General features: G+C 34.8%; 2 protein-coding genes across 2 annotated transcripts; one reads left to right on the top strand and one right to left on the bottom strand.

Moving 5' to 3' along the window:
- Nucleotides 1-987: 987 nt before the first annotated feature.
- LOC123526712 (uncharacterized) lies at nt 988-13,884 on the top strand. Its single transcript, XM_053523108.1, has 9 exons — nt 988-1,057; nt 2,537-2,716; nt 2,967-3,076; nt 3,296-3,407; nt 3,925-4,063; nt 5,436-5,558; nt 5,831-5,992; nt 7,585-7,704; nt 10,161-13,884. The coding sequence occupies exons 2-9, from the start codon at nt 2,564-2,566 to the stop codon at nt 10,388-10,390; spliced, it is 1,149 nt and encodes a 382-aa protein (XP_053379083.1). The 5' UTR covers nt 988-1,057; nt 2,537-2,563; the 3' UTR covers nt 10,391-13,884.
- A 205-nt stretch (nt 13,885-14,089) lies between these two features.
- On the bottom strand, nt 14,090-19,891 carry LOC123526713 (uncharacterized). Its single transcript, XM_053523110.1, has 6 exons — nt 19,741-19,891; nt 18,857-19,065; nt 16,423-16,552; nt 15,728-15,920; nt 14,948-15,126; nt 14,090-14,513 (listed from the first exon to the last, which is right to left on the bottom strand). Exons 2-6 carry the CDS (start codon nt 19,041-19,043, stop codon nt 14,468-14,470), a joined length of 735 nt encoding a protein of 244 aa, XP_053379085.1. The 5' UTR covers nt 19,044-19,065; nt 19,741-19,891; the 3' UTR covers nt 14,090-14,467.
- Nucleotides 19,892-24,058: the final 4,167 nt, after the last annotated feature.

The following is a 24,058-nucleotide window of genomic DNA, read 5'->3' as shown; positions in this document are numbered from 1 at the left end:
CGGCAGTACGATAGCACGACAGTACGATAGCATGGCAGTACGATAGCGCAACAGAACGACACTTTCTGTATTCGTCCTGGACTGACTGAAAGCACGTATATTTAGAACATTGATAAAGCTTTGATTAGTTGAAATATCTCAGTTACATTCTGTTCTCTAATAGGTTGTGAAACATTACTAAACATGATGATCTAGAATTGGTTGTTATTGTTGTTTCACATCACAACATTACAGCCAAAGATATGATCTGCTAAACAGTGAGAACATTTTGTATATGCATGTTTTTGTACGGCATAGGGCGAATACACGTGAATTCGTTTGCAACTATTTTCCTACTATTGTTTATAGTGACTACGGAATATTAACAAGTCGATATAACTTGTAAAAAACATACAAAAAGTACTATAAATGTCACTTCAAGTCATTAAATTTTAATGTTTTTTTTTTTTTGTATTCTAATTATATAGTTTCTAGAGCAAGAATTAAATTTACTTTTAAATACTTCTTTATCCGACAGGAAGGGGTGTTGGGCATTCCTCAAATGCTGTTTAAAACGTCTTTCTTTTATATTTAACTGGAAAACACATAATTGTAAGAAATCTTTTACAAAGATCTAGTTTCCATTAATGAGACACAGTGTTACTTCCCCTTATCGGTACAGTAACTGACACGGCGCCCCTATTAGATTGAGTGTACGTCAACATTAAATCGCTCCTATTGGATGTACGCACGAGTCGAGTGTACTATATACTGACTAAAGGTTAGGGTTAGGTTTAACATAGGTTTAATAGTGTACATTCAATGCGTGCGTACACTCAATGCAGGAGATTTAATGCCCATTGAGTGTAGTGTACTATATACTGACTAAAGGTTAGGGTTAGGTTTAACATAGGGTTAATAGCGTACGCGTTCGGTGCGTGCGTACACTCAATGTGTTTTAGAATCCAGCATATGAGTTACCTCCCGTTTTAGAAAAGTCGCCATTAATTTAATTTTTTGAGAATTTTAGTGATATATTGATATTGTTAATGATGGTAGATTTAAATCTTGCATACAGGTAAGTCTTTTGTACTAATTTAAACAGCCTGCTGTATACTTTACGAGCAAGTATATTTGTCTTCTAGTATATTTGTCTTCTATTTACTCTGATCAGCTGATAACCAATAAATCGAACAATTCACATGTAGAACGTATTGTTATAATTTTGCTAACTGTTAATTTAAAGTGTGGTGACATTTTTTAAACGTATGTGTAGACAAAGTCAATAAGTTTTAAACATGCTACTTTAGCGGAGAGTTAGTCGACAGTATACGCAGTTAGATATCTACAGTGTTAAATTAATGTTCTAGATTTTGACTTGAAACTTTTTTTCAGTGATGCATTTTGTTTGATATTTTCATCTTGGGTATTTTGGTTTGATTTATAACTCCTATATTAAAGAACTTTTATTTTATCTAATCATATTTTATTGCTTTTAAAAACATGTATAATATTATAAAGAATAATGCTGATTTTAATGAAGTTTATGTACACATTGCACACATATCGTAGCTATCTACATCTACATCAGACTCATCTAGTACGATCATTGATCTGGCGCACTTGTGTGGGACAGATTGTTTAAAGATGAGCAAGTTCATTAGGTGAAAAGTTTAAAAGAACTACAATTACTAAGATTAAAACAAAGATACAGATTAGATGGTTACAACTGCCAGCCTCTCAGCGAATAGAATCAAACTGGGGCTGGACTGTTTATATAAGGGGAGACCATTCCAAGAACGAATTCAGTGCTATTAAGGAAATACAAGCCAACATCAACATGATATGTATTAAACATTTTATTAAACACTGCCATCATACCACATAAAGTTGTTTACATAAAAAATTACCTTTCCCCCAATGGTCATCTACCTGTCATGTATCTTTATGTGTATCGATATAACAGCTAATCCTGTAATCACATGCGGTCTGCCTATTGTTCAATATATTCAATGTCCAAGACATATGTGTATAATTTTGCCAAAAGGTAATGAAAAATGTATAACACTGTTAAATTTACTGGGGTCGGCATAAACAAAAACTTAAAAACATTGTTGCTTCAGTAAAAATATTCTGGTAATAGTTTGAGTGTAAATATTTGTTACTATATTGAACTCCTTGACCGAAGGAATATTGCACTCACCAGAGCCTGACATAATGCCATTTTATTCAACTCACTCGTTAAATTCACTACTTAAACTAAGCTCATATTTTATTGTCAATTTTGTTTCCTTCGTTAAAATGTTTTAGTATTGTTTAAAATATTAAGTTGAGGACTTTTACTATTTTAGAGATGAATATGAATGTGCATAAGTATGAAATACAGTAGTCTGGGTTTTACCACTATAGTTTTATCATACTTTTCATGTAGATATTTGATATAATAATTATACGAATTAGTAACTGTACAAAGACGTGTCTGCATTGTTCATTCTTGCATACCAGAGGTCTACCATGGTTCCCCGGATGAACCTCTGGCACTTGTTTTGATTTTCAGTATAGTAGATTAGAAAGAGTATGCAAAATGTCTGATATAGACGATGACTCAGAAGCGGTGGTTATAGATAATGGAACATGGATGATAAAGGCTGGGTATGCTGGTGACAAAACAGCCCGTGCGTACGAGAGAACAGTGATTGGCACCGATGTAGCGGGAGAAAGCAACAGTCAACGTAAGGTAGGTCAAGATTTTCATACCGTGTTTGCGTATTTAAGCGTTAAGGCAGTACACTACCATTCGCCTTCTTTACTGACAATACATCTATGGAAGTCATTACATTTCTGCCGTATTTTTTTACTTAAACTAAATGTTCAAGTACCGGTAAGAAAAATGTCTATGTAAAATACTGTGTCCCTTGGACCCTAACTTGATTAATATTTGTTTGTGACGGTTCAGATGTAAGGCTAAAACATGAACTATTTTACAGGATGGAGCCGGTATGAAGCTGTTTGGAGATAGGGCTTGGTTCAACAGAAAGTGCAAGTTAACATTTCCTATGCACAGGGGATCTGTCTGCGGCTGGGATGATATGGAAAGGTAAGTTTGCTTTTGTTGTTCAGTATTAGATACAACCTATATTTTTAGTTACTTCCCGTTTGAAGGCAAAATCTATCGGTGTTACAGCTGTAGAGACTCTGGAAAATTTTGATACTGTAACATTGTCAAGCAATCAGACGACACTGTCGACCTCATGTAAAGTTTGGTTTGAACTATATGGTGATGGAATAAAAAAAACCTGTTTATATTTTGTTCAAGCATCTGGGAGTATATTTTCACACACGAACTGCGTGACGGTATAGAGGGCCGCCCTATTCTGATAACAGAGGTTCCTGGTAACAGTCCCGAAAACAGACAGAAAATGGTCGAGGTGAGAGCCAAAAATACACTCGCAGTTTAATACAGATATTTGAAAGGGTATTATATCTTCACCATTATATTTTTTTTTTGCAAAATGAGTATAAATGTCCATAATATTACTACATATGTAATATTCCCGTATTTTGTCTCATACCCAAGTCGGCTTAATCACATCCAAATAGCAGGTAGCATATCTTTGCGAAAGAAACATGACTTTGCCACAGCAGTTCCTTTAGATGAATTAAATCTTTGAATGATTTTAAAATTACCATTATTTGAAAAGACTTAAATCGATCCACCTGATTTTTATTAGAAGCATGAACAATTAACACAACAGGAAGCATAATGTAAGTCGTTTTGATTGTTTAATGTTTGAGTAAGAAGGCTGCTGCCTTACGGTTTTTGCATACTTAAACCTTTACTGTAGAATTAAGTTGCTATGTCTTAAATTAGTTACTTATATCACAGTCAGCTCCAAGATCGTATTTTGATGCATGTAGTTAATGATTTGTATCGACTACTTACAGATTATGATGGAGAAGTTTCGAGTTCCTGCTCTGTATATCACAGACCCTGCAGGACTGGCTCTGATCAGTTCCGGTCGTATTTCCGGGATTGTGTTGGATGTAGGCGGAAGTGTTACACATGTCACAGCTTTACACCAGGGTATTGTCTATCTAGTTTTAATTGCTTCAAATTGAAATTTTGAAATTTGTTTTTCAGAGAATTCATAAATTTTATGAAAATTTACTTATTCTTTTCTTGTATGTCGGTCTCATGCATGTTTAAACCGTGCCAAGTTTGACGGCAAATAAAGACAAATTATAATAAATTATAACAAATGTTCATGTTTTATGTTATACATTTGGTCATTTAATTTGTCTTTACAGCCATATAATTTGCGGAAAGAAAGCTCGACTCTGAGTTTGATTAAATGATTTGTTACTAGTGTAAGACAAAAAACTCTAACTTCCCAACTTAGTCGTTCTACTAACTTCATCCACTATGTGAAGTAATAAAAAAGGTTAAGATTTATGCAAGAAAAATATTTTCAGACTTTCAGATACACCATTTTATTTCGTAAAGCGACTTGGTTTGAAAACATTTATTTCGATATATGCATTTCATACAAACATATATCAATGCGAAAAAAAATCGATGATGAAGTGTTGATACAGTAACAGGGACCAGTGCTTAAAACATAATGGCATACGGACTTGGCAAGATATCCAATAAAATATTATAAATAGTGGGCAAGAAAGAGTGAATCTTTGTAACACTTGAAATATTGAAGAAAACAATCATCGTTAATTTTTATAAATTAATCTAACATTTACATACTTATCAAATTCTGATTTAGTTATATACCGTTATCAAGTTCGCAATGATATTAAAGGTACCCACTGTGCATCTTTCAATAAAGTATTTTATTTTGAATGATTATTTTAAATTTGGAAACGCCTCATCAAATCAATTTAACTTGACTAAATGCATAAACTGGTGATATAGCTACATTCACAGAGAGCTACATGTTTAGCAAGCTTCCATTAGTGGTGGGGACCGTAGTTTACATTTTAACGGTATACTTTCAATAGCTATACATGTAACATGTGGCATTTCACACAGTACTGGTTTTACATACAAACTTGCTACGGTTTTGTTTATATGGACAGAACGAAGTAATTTTTGATATTTTGAAATATGAGTCTAACATATCTTTATATCATCCGCCATAATAATAATCCTACATGCTATTTCAGCAGTCAATAAAACAGAGGCATTTCGATGGATTTAAAGGTCATATTGACACCATTATTGATAATAAATTGCGACTTTCCGGCTTTTGTGGGTAGATAATGGCCCAAGATGCCCCCTTCGGGCATTATTTTATCATGGACGGGTGCCTTTGAATCAATATGCAGGCTGGATGGCTTGCTATAAAACGGCTACTCTTATACGCAGTTATGCAACTGTGTCTCGTGGCCATGTTTGTTTATATGCAGTTGCCCCCTCCGCATCATGTTAACATTTTTTTCAGGGTCACTTCTGAGTTGTAATGGCGCAGGTGGAGCAGCGTATTCTTGCAGATCTGATATTGGTGGAAACGATGTTACTGAGTACTTGTCAAAGATAGTTGGAAAGAGCAACTTTGAACCTAGTGGTACTTTTTTGTTATGACATTGTACATTTTCTAATAAAATCTGTAAAAAGATCCTTTGAAAGCAAAGAATGCAACCAAGAAGATCATAGCAGACATGGTTTGATTGATCTGTTCATGAGAGGTAAAACTAAAATTAGCTAATTTTGTCTTGGCTCGCAATGTTTATTCATTGAAAATTATGAAAAACTTGCCCATTTATTTTAATTGTGAAAGGATATTGTGCATGCTACGAAGGAAGAGAAACTATAAGATGTGTAAAACCTTATTTTCAGGTCGAGCAATGGTTGATATAGAAGGTTTAAAGCATTGTTTATACAATTATACAATGCCAGAAAATAAGGGAACTGACTACAGTTTTCCGGACGGCACCAGTGTTTCCGTTGATGAAGATATGATCAGCTGCGGGGACATCTTGTTTCATCCGGATAAGATAGGTATAATAATCATATACTGACACTCTGAATTCATTTGTAAAACTTCGATTTATTAACGGCTTTGAGCAAAAATAGCGAAAACCTTCAATTGAAAACAGAGACACATTGTCTGGTATTTTGTTTTACTCTGTGCTTGTCTTCAAAGTTGACAGACGGATAAAAAGAATGTATTATAGACTTTTATACTATAACATCATTTACCTCGAACTTTTAAGTATGCTTTTAACCAGTTTGAATGTACTTTTGTTAGACCATTGTTCTATGTCCTAATTAATTATAAAATCACATTTTTGTAATTTGACATATTCAACAGATACCCATATATGTTGATATTATATTCCATGTAAGAAACACAACAGTTACTGAAATAAATGATAGATTGGTGTTCACAACAAGGCCCTATATAAATATATTAAAGGGAATTCTTATAGTTTTTTATGCGCATCTTTCTGCGCAGCCGACACTTTCTATGGAAAACTGAACTGAAGTCAACATTTGTTGAAACATGTTACAGACAATCTTAAATATGAGGAAATTTGAATGAAATAAAATTTTTGATAAGTTATATCAGTAATCAAATGTTGATACTGGTTTATGTTGTATTGACAAGTATCATGCCTGACAGGTATCTTGCTATTTTTGTGGTTCTGTTTTCACATCGCATTTTAGTACAAAGACAGTGTTGTTCATATAATGTAAGATAATTGACTTAGTATTGATAAGACAATATCACCTTTCAGAGTGTTTAGTATTCAATTATAGAAAGAATTAAGAATTTTCAAAACTTTTTTTTAACTTTTAGCAGACATACATGTAATCAATTTGGCCAGGTTCGCGCCATTTCCGTCCGAACAGGTGTTGTATTCTAGCGGTCTTAACATAAAATTTAGCCTGGTGACCCATACATTTTTAGCTATTTTTATGCTCACAATACAATTATCTATACACAAGAAGAAAAAGAAAAAATTCTATGAAAGAGTTTTTTCAAAATTTAAAAAAAAATATTCTTCACTATGGGTATTTTTCATTGAAAAAAGTTCACAAAAGTAAATATGAAACAATATTTTTTTTTCATTTGTACCCATTATTGTAAGGATAGAGTATTACAAATATGACTATGATATCCAATAAGTATATAATAAAATTTGTAAAAAGAAAAAACCGTATTGTGCTGCCTGGATGTATATTTTGGTTGGTATTTATAAAAAAGCAGAAAATTATGAAAATGTTGAAAAATCGCTGGCAGTTTCAGCAACAGTGGGTGTGTTCAAAACAATTTTTCACAAAAACAAGCCTGGTGACCTATTGGTTTTATTTGTTCATTGTTTTCAGCACAAGCTTTCCTATCATATATGTGAATTTAAAAAAAATCTATGAAAGGAAAAAAACTATAGGAATTCTCTTTAACAAGAGAAAGAAGCTCTTAATGAAAGAAGTTATGTAGGAATGCGGTAGATTCTTTAATGAACTTGAATGATAAATGTTTGGTGCTATTTGTATTTGGAGATACAAAATATACAGCCATTTTGTAATTTGCACATAAACATTCTTAAGTAATATTTATTGCATGTCGCTTTTGTGTATTAAAACAGAGTCGACTGCTCCAGGAATAGATAAACTCTTATGTAATGCTTTGCATTCCTGTGAAGATGACATTAAGAAGGAACTACTGTCAAACATTATTATCTCTGGAGGGACATCGTTCACACCAGGTTTGACATATTTTTCACTATATATATGCTTCCATATTATAGGAAAAGTATTTAAATCTCGTGCACATAATTCTCAAGATTACCATCTACAATATTATATATTATTACATACTCGATTCTATTCCCTATTAAGTTAAAATGGCACCGGACACTTCAGTATTTTTTCCATACAATGACGCCTGTATTTCATATCGGGTGCGTGACGTAATTTAGTGGGTGGCGTTGCATTAGTCCTAGTTCAGTCATTTTTTCATGCTATTGATCAAATTCATAATATTTACATTACATTTATACATGAAGATACGTATGTAATGAAAAGGTTATCATTTTTGCATCGGGAAATATGCTCTCGTTCTTTAGCGGAAGAATATTTCGCTCCTAAAGTTGTCCAGTATTTCCGCCGCAGAGCTCATGCATATTTCCCGATACAAAGCAAATAACCTATCACTGTGTATGGTGACCCCTTGTCGTTTACAATGGTCCTGTATTGTGACCGGTATTAACTTGTTCTTCGCAAGTAGCTCATAATAAGAGGTAGAGAACGAATTATGTTAGACGCTTTTTTCAGTCAGTTTCCAAGTAGAACAGTCGCCAGTTTCTGGATTCAAACTTGATTGTGATTTGTTGTCTCGTGTTCGTCCTAATGCACCGACTATTCCGACACTATTACATGTAAATATATAATGCACTATAACTATATTCGAACTTTCTCCTTGAAATACGTGTATTTCACTAACAAATACAAAACCCTGTATTCAACTCCGATCGGATTCGGAAAGATATTCGATGTTTGGTCCGTTGCTTTATTCTTCACGTCAAATATGACTTCAGAAATGTAGTAGTGATGACGTCACGACATTCGATGCGTTTAAAAATTCACTGTCCACCTAAAAAAAGTCGTTTTTACCGAAAATTGTAGTCCATTTTGGGGGGTGTTACACTAAAACAACAGATTTATACGTATAGAATAAAAGATACTTTAAAGCGATACCCTGATCTACAATATCGCATTCGGCTATCGTGGATTTTGCCAGACCGGATCACACTTTGCGCAAGTGCCTTGTTAGGTCCAGGCCTAACAAAATAATACTAGTACTTCATTGAAGATCAAGGCACAGTAATAATAATTACATTACTTAGTTGCATGAAGTATTGTCTTACTTTGTAAGTTATACTAGTATGTATTTCAAAACTAGTTGCAGTGGTACTTAATACCTTTCTTTTATACGATTGCATCGATATTATGCCCCACCCCTTATAGTAATTGAACTTCTGTCCATTCCCCGGGTTCCGTTCGCTTTAGAACATGAACCACAAACTTGGTTGGCAGATCGGTGGTGACCGATAGATGATCCTATTTGATTTTATAATTAGTCGCTCAAAGGTCAAGATTGGAGTGTCATTGAAATTAAAATCCTTCTGATAATTGAAGAACGCTTTGGCCTACAGGCGTCAAACTTCATTCGATGATTGCCCGTAGACGGTTGGGTCACTAGGTCAAATGCATTGTGAATTTGAACTGAAAATCGGCGTTGTACAATGACTGGATAACTCTTTTACCTACGGTCGTCAAACATCATAGTAGTGAATACCCATGTTCAGTAGAAGACCGTTTATTTCTTGGAGTAGTAGGTTAAATTTCAAGGTCACAAAGGTCTTGATACTGAATCCGGTTTTCGCTCAATAACTTTAGAATGCCTTTGCCTATAGCCGTCAAACTTCCAAGGTTGATTACCTATAGTCAGTAGATGATCTTTACTGTTTCAATGTCAAAGGTCAAGGTAAAAGTAACCTTTATGCTGAAAATGGTTTCCGCTCATTCATTAAAGAACGCATTGACCTATTGTCGTCAAACTTCATTGGATGATTGCCAGTGATCAGCAGGTGACCCATTTTGTTTTTTTGATCAGTGAGTCAAAGGTCAGTGCCACAATGATATTACGACTGTCTAGGAATACTTTATAAAAAGTAAGTTAATCAAAGAATACATTGACTAACAGTCGTAAAACTTCAACGGATAATGGCCTGTGGTCAGTAAATGACCTCTTTCGTTTTTGGTGTCTGTAGGTCAAAGGTCAAGGTCACCGTGAACCCGAGACTGTATATGGTTTTCTCTCGGTAAATTAGAATTAAGAACCCTATGATCTACTGAATTATAACGGTTATAGGATGATTGCCTGTTGTCTTTATTGTTTTGGGAATCAGTAACTCAAATGTCAATGTCATAATGACCTTAATGACCATAATGACACAAGACAGTTTTAGCTCAGTAAATACAGACCGCTATGGCCTACAGTCTACAAAGTTCATCGGATGATTGCTTGTTGTCAGTAGATGAGCCTTATATTGTTAGGGATCAGTAGGTCAAAGGACAAGGTCATTGTGATCTCGGGACTGGAAATTGGACAAGTCACATGGGAGGAATCGTATTTTACAAACAGCTTTTATTCTTTCAGGAGTTGTTGAACGGCTTGAAACACATGTTAAAGAAGAATTTGGAAAATGTGACAATAAAATCTGCGTAATTGCCCCTCCAGAGAGAAGGAAATCTTCCTGGCTGGGTGGATCTATAGTAGCATCACTGGAGATATTCCCAAAAATATGTAAAACTAGAGAAGACTATACCGAGAAAGGTTGCACGGAGTTCACGACTTTTGCTGGATTTGAGACTTTTCTGACTTTGTGAATATGAGTATTTATTCGAACATAAAAAGTTAAAAAACTTTTGTCAAAATATCGTGACAGTTCATGACCTTGAGAAGCTGTTGTGATTAAAGTGATTTAGATTGACTGATAATAGAAAACATACTTCCGAATGTCCTGACAATTGCAAGAAACTGTACTATGTACTGAAATGAGACTAGATTATTGTAAAAAGAACTTGCAAGAATAAGAAGACTGAAATCACTACAGGATTAAGACTTATTGTTAGGATATGTTCAAAGACTGGATGTTATTGTTTGTTTTCTATTTTAGATAAGGCTATTGGTTTATTAAGTTCTTCAGTTATTTAACGACATTCTGTCATGATGCCATAGTTTCCCGTATAAGATCTATGCTAAAAACACATAATCAGTCTATAGGTGTTTATGTTTACCGTGTAAAAGTTTGTTTCATTTCGCATAATTTGTCTTAATGAACTGAATTTTCGTTCAGTAATTTCTCTCAACGTTTCATAAATTGTCTGAGCAAATGTAATGCAGAAGAGAAAATTATACATGTGTCCCCAGTGGGAAATTTACACTCTTTTTTTTTAGCTAGACTGTTCAAAGAATAGTAGAGCTATTGGACTAGCCCGTGCGTCGGCGTCCGCGTCCCGATTTGGTTAAGTTTTGTATGTAAGCTGGTATCTCAGTAACCACTTGTGGGAATGGATTGAAACTTCACACACTTATTCACTGTGATAAACTGACTTACCCTGCACAGGTTCTATAACTCTATTCTGCTTTTTTACAAAATTATGCCGTTTTTCGACTTAGAAATTTTTGGTTAAGGTTTTGTATGTAAGCTGGTATCTCAGTGCTCACTAATGGGAATGGATTGAAACTTCACACACTTGTTCACTGTCATCATCTGACATGCACTAAGCATGTCCCATAACTCTACTTTGCATTTTTTCCAAATTATGCCCCTTTTTTGACTTAGAAGTGTTTTGGTGTTAAGTTTTTGTGTGTAAGCTGGTATCTCAGTATCCACTAATGAGAATGGATTGAATCTTCATACACTTGTTCACTGTCATGAGCTGACATGCACTGTGCAGGTCCCATAACTCTGCTTTGCATTTTTTTTTCAAAATTATGCCCCTTTTTCAATTTAGCAGTTTTTGGTTAAGTTTTTGTATGTAAGCTGGTATCTCAGTATCCACTAATGGGAATGGATTGAAACTTCACACACTTGTCCACTGTCATGAGCTGATATAAAGCACTATGCAGTGTTTCCCATTTATACAGAATTATGCCCCTTTTTCGACTTTTGTATTCATTCAATTGACAAGGCTGTTGAATAGGCGAGCGTTGCTGTCTTCCGACAGCTCTTGTTATCTAAATTATCACTCCCATTCAATGTGCAACTCCTGAGAATTATGTTTCTAAATCGTCGAAAACAGTGATGTTATGATAGTATCGGGAATAATTTCACGACCCAGGTATAAATCATTTTATTGTACCATACTGAGTAGCCATTTCTTGGAATTGTATATACTTATGAGAGTTGTTCAGAAAGTCCTCATGAAATCTTTTTTTATTTTTAAATTCAGCACAGTGCTTCTTATGTAATGACGAATACAACCATAATAGCGTTTGGCTTTACGTGAACCGGTATTTGATTAACATATTGTCTGGTAATTAACTCCAGCCTTCAAATTATTGTAAAACCTTGTTTAACTTAATACTCTAGGGGCCACATCTACATTATCTCCATAAAACATTAGTGGAAAGATTTAGCACATGGGTTCCTTCAAATACATTTTGACTATATAAAAGATATAACAGTGATCGAGATAAGGTAAGCAAATCGGGTGAGAGTGGAAAGGGAAAACGGGGTGTGTATAAAAAGTCGGGAGGGGCATAAATGTTTAGGGGAGGGTGAAGGGAAGTAACATCACAAACTTGAAAATAGGGTCACTTCCTTGAAACGGTCACCAAGCAATATAAAGGAAGTTGCAGGTTCAACCCTTACCTTGCCAAATTTCTATAATGAACTTGTCCAGCTTTCAATTTGGACAGTCCCATTAAACTGTTAAAAGGGGTGCCTTCCAAAAGGATGCTAACTGTATGGCGAACAGTGCAAATCTTGATCAGACTGCATGGATGTGCAGGCTGATCATGCTCTTACACTGTTCGCAAAGGCAGAATCAGTCTTGTCCAGCATGATAAGGATTAAACGCGTTTGGAGCATAATAATCTCACACACCCTGTTTTTAATTAGTCAAACACGACAGTGTAAACAGAATTCCCCGCTTAGAGAAGCTCAAATTTAAGTGACAAAAACGTATAAATAGGTCAAACACTAATGTATTCGATAACCACCACGACCCTAACGATTTAGAAGAAACGCATCACGGCGTCTCACGCTTCAGAAGTCACCGCGTCATCAAACAGGAAAACGCAGCGGCTAAATGCAGAGAGGCCAATCACCATACATGCTACGTGCATTACGATTTTTGCATTACATTCTCTTTTTTATATTTACTAACAGATTTTACAAATGTTTGATTATAATAAGCAAATATCAGGTTTGATTTTCTACATCTCGATAGTATATGGGTGTGTTGTTACATTTTAAATAATATAGAGATTTCTGTAATTGAAATAATCCTCTTACTTAAGCAAGCTCTTTCAAAATGAATATGATGTGATATACAGACTACGTCTGATGTTGCGATAGGGACATCTCCGTTAGGGTAGGGGTATTTGACAATACCAGAATCAAAATCTATCTATTGAACATTTGTGCGTAACAATTGGACATGATAGAAGTTCGCAATCCGGTTATGAGCCTTGCATCTGATTCAATAGAAAGTGTCACTATTTGTGCCAAAGAATCGAACCGTACGTATGTATAGCAGTCGGAACTTTGCGTAAAGTATTCATAGACTCTGAAAGCCTCCGTCGAGAACAGAGAAGCCGATACGCAGTCAGTTAAACCCATGTGTAAGGACACTCTGAACGTCGCTGACTTTGAATAACTAATTACTCACTGCTGTGGGTTGGATTACTCACTGCTGTGGGTTGGATTACTCACTGCTGTAGGCTGGATTACTCACTGCTGTGGGTTGGATTACTCACTGCTGTAGGCTGGATTACTCACTGCTGTGGGTTGGATTACTCACTGCTGTGGGTTGGATTACTCACTGCTGTGGGTTGGATTACTCACTGATGTAGGCTGGATTACTCACTGCTCTGGGTTGGATTACTCACTGCTGTAGGCTGGATTACTCACTGCTGTAGGCTGGATTACTCACTGCTGTGGGTTGGATTACTCACTGCTGTAGGCTGGATTACTCACTGCTGTGGGCTGGATTACTCACTGCTCTGGGTTGGATTACTCACTGCTGTAGGCTGGATTACTCACTGCTGTGGGTTGGATTACTCACTGCTGTGGGTTGGATTACTCACTGCTGTAGGCTGGATTACTCACTGCTGTGGGTTGGATTACTCACTGCTGTGGGTTGGATTACTCACTGCTGTGGGTCGGAAACCTCGCTTGGGATGTAGAATGTGTTCACGTAAAGAAGCCATCCAGCTGGCTGTGGAATGTTGAAGGTTCTATCCTATAAAAAACTTCACGTAAACGTTGTAGATCGTGCTATGATTTAATTAATAAAACAAAATGATTTTTTTTTTATTTTTATTTGTAAGTAATAACTATATACATGTATTACCATATATCTTCAAGTGTTAACGTCTTATTAATAAAATTACTGCTTTCCAGTAGAACAATTTCAACATCTTAAATATGTTTAATCATTATATCCAAATGGTTTTAGACAGATCCTGTTTGCTTCTATACTTCAATCTAGATATACTGAATAAATCTTGAACAGTGTCTTTTATGCAGACTCCAAGGAATAACACATAGAGAAAACTGGTAGAAAGACATCATACTGGCTTTCATATAAAATGTCTTTTAATGAAGACATTTGGGACATTATTTTTTCATTCAACTCGTTTCTATACTGTCTGACTGCACAAATCAACATGATTTATTTAATCTGTTTCAACATTAAAACATGTTTGTATGTTTGTTCTGGTCCATTATTCTTTTATAATTCATCACGTGCACCCTGTAACTGTACAACAGGAGCCAATCTAAAATGTAAAATGACATATGAGCCACACGATGAGAAAACCAACAGTGCGTTAAGACCAGCATGGATCCAGACCAGCTTGCGCATCCGCTCAGTCTGGTCAGGATCCATGCTGGTCGCTAATGGTTTCTCTAATTGCAATAGGCTTTGAAAACGAACAACATTGATCCTGACCAGACTGCGGAAGCGCAGGCTGGTCTGGATCCATGCTGGTCGCAAAGCCACTATGTTGGTTTTCTTATGGTGCGGCTCATATGTTATGTGCATTACACTTTGTTTTGAAATAGACTGTATTTATTGAACGGTTTAAAGTATAACTAAATTGAGGTAGAGTTATGCATTAATATGTCATAAAATCAAAAGTATATTTAAATACGTTATTTCTTTAATTAAGACGACCTGTGATATTCTATAATATGAAGAACAAGAACTTACACGGAATTAAAGAATTCCACTTCTCCTTTCATGCTCTCTTTATAGACTTTCAGTGCCTTGTCTTTATCTATTTTACCCTCAGCATGAGCGTCGTTCATAACTTGTTCAAATTCAAGATGAACGTATATTTTTGGGTCCCAGTTTTCATTCACCCATTTATTATAAATGCCAAAATCTTCCTGTGAGAAAAACAAAGCGGAAATATTTTTATAGTCGATATCATACACACGGAAATTTATTCATCTTACTCAAGACATCTAGGTTTTCGACTGAGCATGTCATGGCAATTTGAAGACTGCATCCAAGTCGCTCTTATCAAACACTGTTTGGAGTTCTTCACCCAGGGTTCCCCGAAACTATATCTAACGTTGGTTAACAGTTGGTCTTCACAACTAAAGCTGAACGTAAATGATTTACACTTAAGCCGTAGATGATATTATGATATTTTCATTCTTACAATTTAATTTAATTTTTATACCAATAATAAACATGTCCGTTAAAAATCAAATACTTTTTACACTTAAATATAAGGACATTTCCAGTCCAGTCGAATTGCGGAAAAATTGCGCCAGTCAGGACTTTTAATACCACTGAAGAGGAGGAGGGGCAAAAATGGGACTGAATCCCTTATTTACCTAGAATGCAGCTACGCTGCCATATGACATTTTCCGAGACTTAAGCTCACAACAAATCACAATCTATAATACTTTTTTGTTGAGACAACTTAATCTCTTGAAAACTCGACAGAAATACCTAGAAAAAAATGCGTTACTTTCTTACCGAACCAACACCGACTTGCTCACCAATCCAAGGCCAGAGTCTTTCGCATGGTATATTGGCGACTACTAGATAAATAGGATCCATAGTTTCAGCAACGGCCAGTAGGTGATTTACATAATTTTCGCAGCCATTTCCAAGAGAGATAGCACTTGGATCATCTATGTGCCAGTCTTTTAAAGCGTTTGTGTAAAGACTGCAACAACGATAAGGGACACATTTCAATGTTATGTGATAAATGGAGATTTTTATCAGATGTAAGGCTTGCATAGAAATTAGGTCGCGTTTTAAAAAGAAACTTATCATGCACGTGCAATGCTATTCAGTCTGAAGCTGGACATCTCTAAAAATGGGATAGATAAACTGTAGATAACATTTAGCAAAAATATAAAAATATATATTCCAACGTTGATACCAGTATCCGCATAATACGAAATAGAACAAATACATAATTTATCACAGAATTCAACCCTATTTCAGTATTTGCAGGAAAACGGGCATTACCTGAACTACTAGTAAAATTAAGAACAATTGTCAGAAAAATAATTTTGAAGATACAAGTGCAAAATAATTGTTCATCGGTAAAGAGGTTTCAAAAGACTTCATCTGCAATAAAATCTAGTATGTAATAAAACGATACGTTTTTATGCAAGAAGATGTATACAAAAGAACAGAACTGTTTATAGCAAACAACGAACCTTGTGTAACGTTTGATAGCATATTCTTGTAAGAATGTTTTCAGTGTGACATCATTTGTCCTGCTGGCGGCTATGTCCATACTTCTCTTTGCTGAGTAAAGGTAAATAGCATCTTGGACAAGGTAAGCTCCTGTTTAAACACACAAAAATCGCAAAACAAGCATCTTAGACAATGTCAGCCCCTGTTTAAACACACAAAAATCGCAAAACAAGCATCTTAGACAATGTAAGCCCCTGTTTAAAACCCTTAGATCATAATAAATAGCATCTTGAACAATGCTAACCTCAATTTAAACACAAAAAGAGAATAATAAAAATAGCATCTTAGACAAGGGAATCCCCTATTTAAACGCACAAAGATCATTATAATAAATAGCATCTTTGATAATGTAAGTCCCTGTTTACAACCCGTAGATTATAATACATAGCATCTTGGACAATGTAAGCCCCTATTTAAACACACAAAGATCATAATAATAAATAGCATCTTGGACAAGGTAAGCTCTTGTTTAAACGCACAAGATCATTATAATACATAGCATCTTGGGCAATGTAAGCCCCTATTTAAACACGCAAAGATCATAATAATAAATAGCATCTTGGACAAGGTAAGCTCTTGTTTAAACGCACAAGATCGTTATAATAAATAGCATCGTAGACGATGTACGCCCCTATTTAAACACACAAGGTATTATAATGAATAGCATCTTAGATAATTTTTTAAACACACAATGGTCATTATAATAATAAATAGCATCTTAGACAATGTAAGCCCCTGTTTACAGCAGCCCGTAGTTCATAATACATAGCATCTTGAACGATGTAAGCCCCTATTTAAACACAGAAAGATCATAATGATAAATAGCATCTTTGACAAGGGAGGCCCCTATTCAAACACACAAAAATCATCATAGTCATACTAAATAGCATCTTAGGCAATGTAAGCCCCTAGTTTTAAACACAGAAAGATCATAATAATGGATAGCATCTTAGACAAGGGAAGCCCTATTTAAACACACACAGATCATCATTATAATAAATAGCATCTTAGGCAATGTAAGCCCCTATTTACAACCCGCAGGTCATAATACAGAGCATCTTGGACAATGTAAGCCCCTATTTACAATCCGTAAGTCATAATACAATGTAAGCCCCTATTTAAACACACAAAGATCATTATGATAACAAGAGCTCCTAGAACACGAAATTCTCCCTTGATGCATTCAGTAATTGCCCAAGGAACAGATATTATTTGGTCCCTGTACACAAAAGTTCTACAGTTCTGGGTCAATGTGACCTTGACCTTTGATCTATTGATCTCATAATCAAAAGGGGTCATCTGCTGGTCATGATCAACCTCCCTATCAAGTTTCGTGGTCCTAGGCCCAAGCGTTCTCAGGTTATCGTTCGGAAACGGTTTAACTGTTCCGGGTCAATGTGACGTTGACCTTTGGTCTACTGACCTCGAAATCAATAGGGGTCATCTGCTGGTCATAACCAACCTCCCTATCAACTTAAGCTTTCCTGAGTTATCATCCGGAAAGACTTTTTAACTGTTCCGGGTCACTGCGACCTTGGCCTTTAACCTACTGACCTCAAAATTGATAGGGGTCATTTGATGATCATAGTCAACGTCCCTATCAAGTTTTATGATCCTAAGCCCAAGCGTTCTCAAGTCATCTCCGAAAACTTCTTAATAGTTCAGGGTCACAATGACATTGACCTTTGATCTACTGATCTCAATACTAATAGGAGTCATCTGCTGGTCATGACCAACCTCCCTATCAACTTTCATGATCCTAGGCCCAAGCGTTCTTGAGACATCATCCGGAAACCGTTTAACTGTTCCAGGTCACTGTGACCCCGACATTTGACCTACTGATCTCAAATTCAATAAAAAGGGGTCATCTGCTGGTTATGACCAACCACCCTATCAACTTTCATGATCCTAGGCTCAAGCGTTCTTGAGTTATCATCCGGAAACGGATTGGTACTAGTACTGACCGACCGACATCTGCAAAACAATATACCCCTCCTTCTTCAATGGTGGAGTGTGAGGGGCATAATAAATGACATATTAGGCAATGTAAGTCCCTGTTTACAATCCGTAAATCATAATACATAGCAACTTGGACAATGTAAGCCCGTATTTAAACACAATCCGTAGATCAAAGTACATAGCTCCTTGGACAAGGCAATATCCTATTCAAACATACAACAATAATAAATAGCATCTTAGACAAGATAAGCCTCAGTTTAAACACACAATGATCGCAATGCATAGCATCGTACACAGTGCAAACCCATGTTTAAACACTCACAGGTTATGGTTAATGCAGAAAAATAACTCGATATTTTATCATTATATAACAGCAATAGTATTCTTCACATAAAAATCAAGGTTGTTTAATATGGGGAAATATATAGTCCATACCAAATTGAACTGGATCCAATGAGGCGTTTTTAATTGCCTGGACGAAGACCGAATCCAGCGCATCCTGTCGTTCAACCTTTGTCTGTTCCCACAGGTAATCTGACAGATCTTCCCCCGCTATCAGGTCTTGATGAATTAAACAACCGACAAAAAATACGAACGAACAAGTCGGTGAAGCTTTTCTCATGTTGATATAAGAAAGATGTAATCTAAAAGGTAAACATGTAAAAGCATTTTATGGTGTAAAATGTTTTGAGCATATAAGAGATTTCGCTTATTCTTGTACATATTTTGTTATTAGGCTTTTTTGGGTTTTGTTAAATTTTAAATACAAATTGTATTCAATTATATTAACTTATCGCAAAATTAACCCGAGAGTGTACCGTTGTTTTTTTCTGTGTTATATTTGTATCCATTGTTTTTGTCATTTGAAGATAAAAATCATGTAATTACAAAACGTCTTAATAGCAATATAATGGCCTTGTAGATCGAATTCAGACAACGGCTTTATACAATTACAACGCGCCTTACGCTTTAGCGGAAATAAAATTAACATCGGATATACTCAATGACCCAAAATGAAAACATCACGAAAGTCCACTGAATTTACTCCGTGGTGCAAAACAAAAAGAAATAATATTATTGTGTACTGACAATGTTGAAATTTGCACACTGAAATTTGATAAGATTTAAATTAACTTGTTGATATTTAAAATTCCAAACATAAATAGAAAGTTTTATTGCGTAGATTAGTCTTAGTTTTCAATTTCCACTCCCCACCCACTTCCTTTTCCAGCTTTCCCAAAAATATGCATAAAAATGATATTGTTTTGTTTGTTATATAGAATAACCTTAAATTTTTACTGATTTTAGTATAAAATTACCTTCGTTTTAGCTTCCTCGTCGGAGTATTTTCCTGTTTAGTGTATAGGGCAATTTATTTACAATGAGGTTGTATATTTTATGTTATTTACACTTAAGAGTAAAAATAGCTTTAGGTTTATGATCAGGCGATATAAATACACTGTATGGGAAATGATACACAATGTGTGTAAACTTGTATTCGAAACAGACGGCTAAATCCTTTAGAATATAAAAAAGCTTCATTACTAAAATGTCAGAATTAGATAGAATACAATATAAATAACGACAAACCTAGGACGTTAGTTGTGGTATAAGTAAAAGGCAGGGCTTAAATTTGTATTAATATGTCAAATAGATTGTTTTACTATTTATAGCTGGTGAATGCAATCTGATGTTAAATGTATATTTATTTTGTCCATTTACGTGTATTGACGGAACTGCAGTTATAACTACCAAAACATTTTTCTAAATTATTTTCAATTACCAAGATATCTTTTTAATCGACCGTCTAGAATTCAGTCATGCAATATGTAATGGGTATATTATTTATACTATATTCTAATATAATACGAGTAAATATGGTACTCCCAAAGTTACATCAACAAATTCAGTAAGCAGCTAGTATGGTAACATACCAGTGCAGTCAAAAATATAATAGCTTATCATTTTTCCTTGTATTATGCATTTCAAGTTATTAGCCCTTCTCATTCTGATTTGTTTGTTTGTTTGTTTTGGGTTTAACGCCGTTTTTTCAACAGTATTTCATGCTTCTGACATTTGATACTTTTTTTAATTTAGCCCAAATGTCAATGAGTAGAATGCTTCTTTCTTTTGCGGACACTTTTTCATTGTTCACAAGTTATAAAGACTACGTGTACCGCAATAAAGGCAACAGTCACGAGGCGGGGTTGGGTAGGGAAGCTTAATCAACAATCGTTCATTGCTTGATAGGCTATGTATTTTCTCTTAGAAGTTGTCTAAAATAGACGCAATCTCACATAACACATGTAAATACCAGACAGACGTAAGAAGAAAGGTAAATTCGTAAGAAAACATGTATGAGCAATAATTGCAACAACAAAATTCGAAAAAAAAATCAATGGGATTTTTTATATCTTTAAGGACATGGTGAGGCCTACACGATGTCTTCCCTTTGTAATTTAAAGCGATAAATGCATTTAAACCATCATTTTGTAATTAAATATCATTAAATATGGCCATTTCGAAATTCTTTACTTCAATAATTTTCAAATAGTTGTATGGTTCCTCATTTCCTAAAGTCCTCTACAACCACGATTTTAAGCTGTAGTTCTAGCACACCAAAAGTAATTGTTTTAATGTATTTTAATTTCTTAGGGCCTCCACGGCTGGTTAGTTATTGTGGCTGGCTTCAAATAATTTTCCTGTTCTCTGCTTCCTCCACCAAAAACTGAAGAGCCGCATTTTCCACTAAGGCGTAAAGAAAATTGTTCGTTTCCGGTATCCCGACCTACCCTAAATTGTTGGCCCGACCCTAAATGTTTTTATGGCCTTGAAGAATATTTTTTTCAACTTTTTAACAAAACATTGCAAAACTGCACTTTTTGTGCTTTAAACATGGTCAGTGATGTTAGAAATCAACTTAGTGATGCTTTAAAGGCATAATCCCCTGATTTGTGTTCATTTTTTGACATAAAAATAATTTCCGAAAAGTCCCCCTTAATTAATAAAAAAAAAACCCGAAAAAAAAACAATTCCGACCTACCTACCCTAACTTTTTTGAGCATGTTACCGGAAACAAAGAATTTTGTTTTAGGCCTAAAAGTGGGCCGATGTGACATTACACTCTTCTTTGTCCTTACTATAGAAGCCCCTGCATACCTGTAGAAAGATTCTAACTTTTCAGAATACCTTTACTAGTGAAACACTGACGCATTTGTCTTTAACTAAGTTTATTCTACAGGTTATACCTAACAATATCATATAATACAATTTTTGTTTTGTTGGTATATATATATACTCTTTATTCCCACTTTTCAGTGATTACAACATATATGACAACTATATACATGCACATGAGAAAACAAGAAATAACATTAGTATAAACAAGGAATACGTAATTATCAAACATGAGGTAGGTGTCATGTTACATTGAATAAAAGTTCATTTTATAGTCTTATTAAGATATTTTCACAGCAAAACCATATGCATATGCCACGATACAATCGGATACTTTTAACCCATATATCAAAAAAAAAGATATAATCTTAGTAAGTGTATTTCTTTTCATAAATCACGAAGTAGATAGAGCAAATATTACTTTAACTACTAAAAAAGCGAACTGTTACGACTTTTTACAATTTGTTTTTATTGAGTTTGAAACTCGCGTTTAATTAGACTGTATATAATGAACACTTCGTGAACTTAAAATGGTCTCATTTCCTGTGCTAGTACCCCTGTCATTACTATATGTCTGTGTTTTGCTAGTATTCTTCAGAGTTTGTTTATGCTCATTCTTCCTCAGTAATGACAACGTTCGTCTATTAGCAACAAAGGCAATGAACAAAAATATACCTTGAGTTGCATTAAGAATGATAAATATCACACCCAAAGCCACAACATTGAAAAAGAAACTAAAAAACCCAAAGATCCACGTACCACCGGTTAATGTAGAAAGTCTTGCGTATATATACAAAAGATTTCTGTCATTTTTATCATTTTGAACCTTTGGTGACATTTTCATCTGAAACATAACAATAATAAAAAGAATAATATTTATGGAAACAATAACTGCTACGGGCAATGCAAACAAGTACGCCACCATGTAGTCCTTATTGATATAGCACATGGACCCTCCATACCCAATATCATGTCCCGCACTTCCCTGAAGTGACACAGTGACGTTTATAAGTACAAGTATCAAGGATGCAATCAAGCTGTAAAGTATGTAGACCACTGTAGTTTTTGTGGTATTGAATAAAGCCATCCTAGTTCGGTTTAATCTAAAAACACGAAACATATGTATGCAACAAGAGTCCATCCAGAAGATAAGAAAGAGCCAGAAGAAATGAACCAAAATACCGATTATTTGACATGCTACTTTTGATACATTGCATGACTGTCCACTTCCAAACTGGAATAATGTCTGTGCAATAATCAATGCTATGCACAGTACGATATTGTTAATTCCAGGTTGTGTCTTTAGTTCTTTGAACCTCAAGTAAATTATTAGAGTTAAAACCGAAAATGTTAAAGAAATGCTAGTACACACCGGTGATAAAATAGCGCTCGAAGACAAGGTTTTTGTCACGCACTTGTTTATTCTCTCCAACCGCTTCTCAGTTTCCGCAAAGGGCTTCATTAATTCTTCAAACATGTGAGTGCACATATGAACTGAGAATACTTTACTGCCGTTTACATTTTCTATAAGCACTTTCTTTTCGTCGATAGTAGCATTAAGCTCTTGTATATAAATAGAATGGGAAAGTCGTACAATGTTAAAATCGTTGCTTTTTATTCGAACTAACGGACACATATGTAGAATACTCAATACCGTTTTTGGATAGTTTATTTCAATACCATGAATCAGTGTAACATTTAATTCTTCTGACGATGCATCAAATATTTGCGGGGCGCCAACATCGCCAATATCATATTTGTCTATCTCTACTTTATATTTCACACCAGTGCCATTTTGTGAAATATTTCTTGTGTCTAAATAAGTATCTTGAATTGCTAGCATATAGTCTATTACATCTGAATTAACAGGTGAACGAAGCCCAAAGGCTATCTCAACATACACGACAAGGTATGCAATAGTGTAATCTGTGTTATCAAAGACCTCCGATTTGTAAATTTTATCATAAATGTATAAGGAAACGAGGTCAGTATCTTGAAGTCTGACTTTCAACCAAGATATGATCACTTCTTTAATGTCCTCAGCAATATCAAAACTATCGGAACGATCAGATATAGTTATATCTTCAGATGGTGTCATCTTTAGAAATATGCAGTATGTGACTCCTCCAAGATTTTCCACAAGATTGACACATCTGCCATTCTTAACGGTTTTCGGAAATAAACATTCTATGTCTCTGCAGCGTTTCTGAAACAGAATTACGTAAAGAATTTAAGGTTTCTTTACATTTTTATTGATTCTTCATATAGCTAAAGAAAACAAAGGTCCTATACTGCGATATGTGAACTTTTGTGATGTTTCATAGTTAACATGTGATTTAATTTTATCGTACAAAACTAAAACTATTATTTTATTTCAATGTTGATGTTTTATTACTTTATATATTTATATATACCTTTTTATATGTTACAGAATATATCTATTTATCTATCCATGACTAA

This window comes from Mercenaria mercenaria, chromosome 14 (assembly GCF_021730395.1).
Source record: "Mercenaria mercenaria strain notata chromosome 14, MADL_Memer_1, whole genome shotgun sequence".
NCBI lineage: Eukaryota > Metazoa > Mollusca > Bivalvia > Venerida > Veneridae > Mercenaria > Mercenaria mercenaria.
The sequence above is the reverse complement of the archived record's forward strand: the minus strand, read 5'-3'. Positions and strand labels throughout refer to the sequence as shown.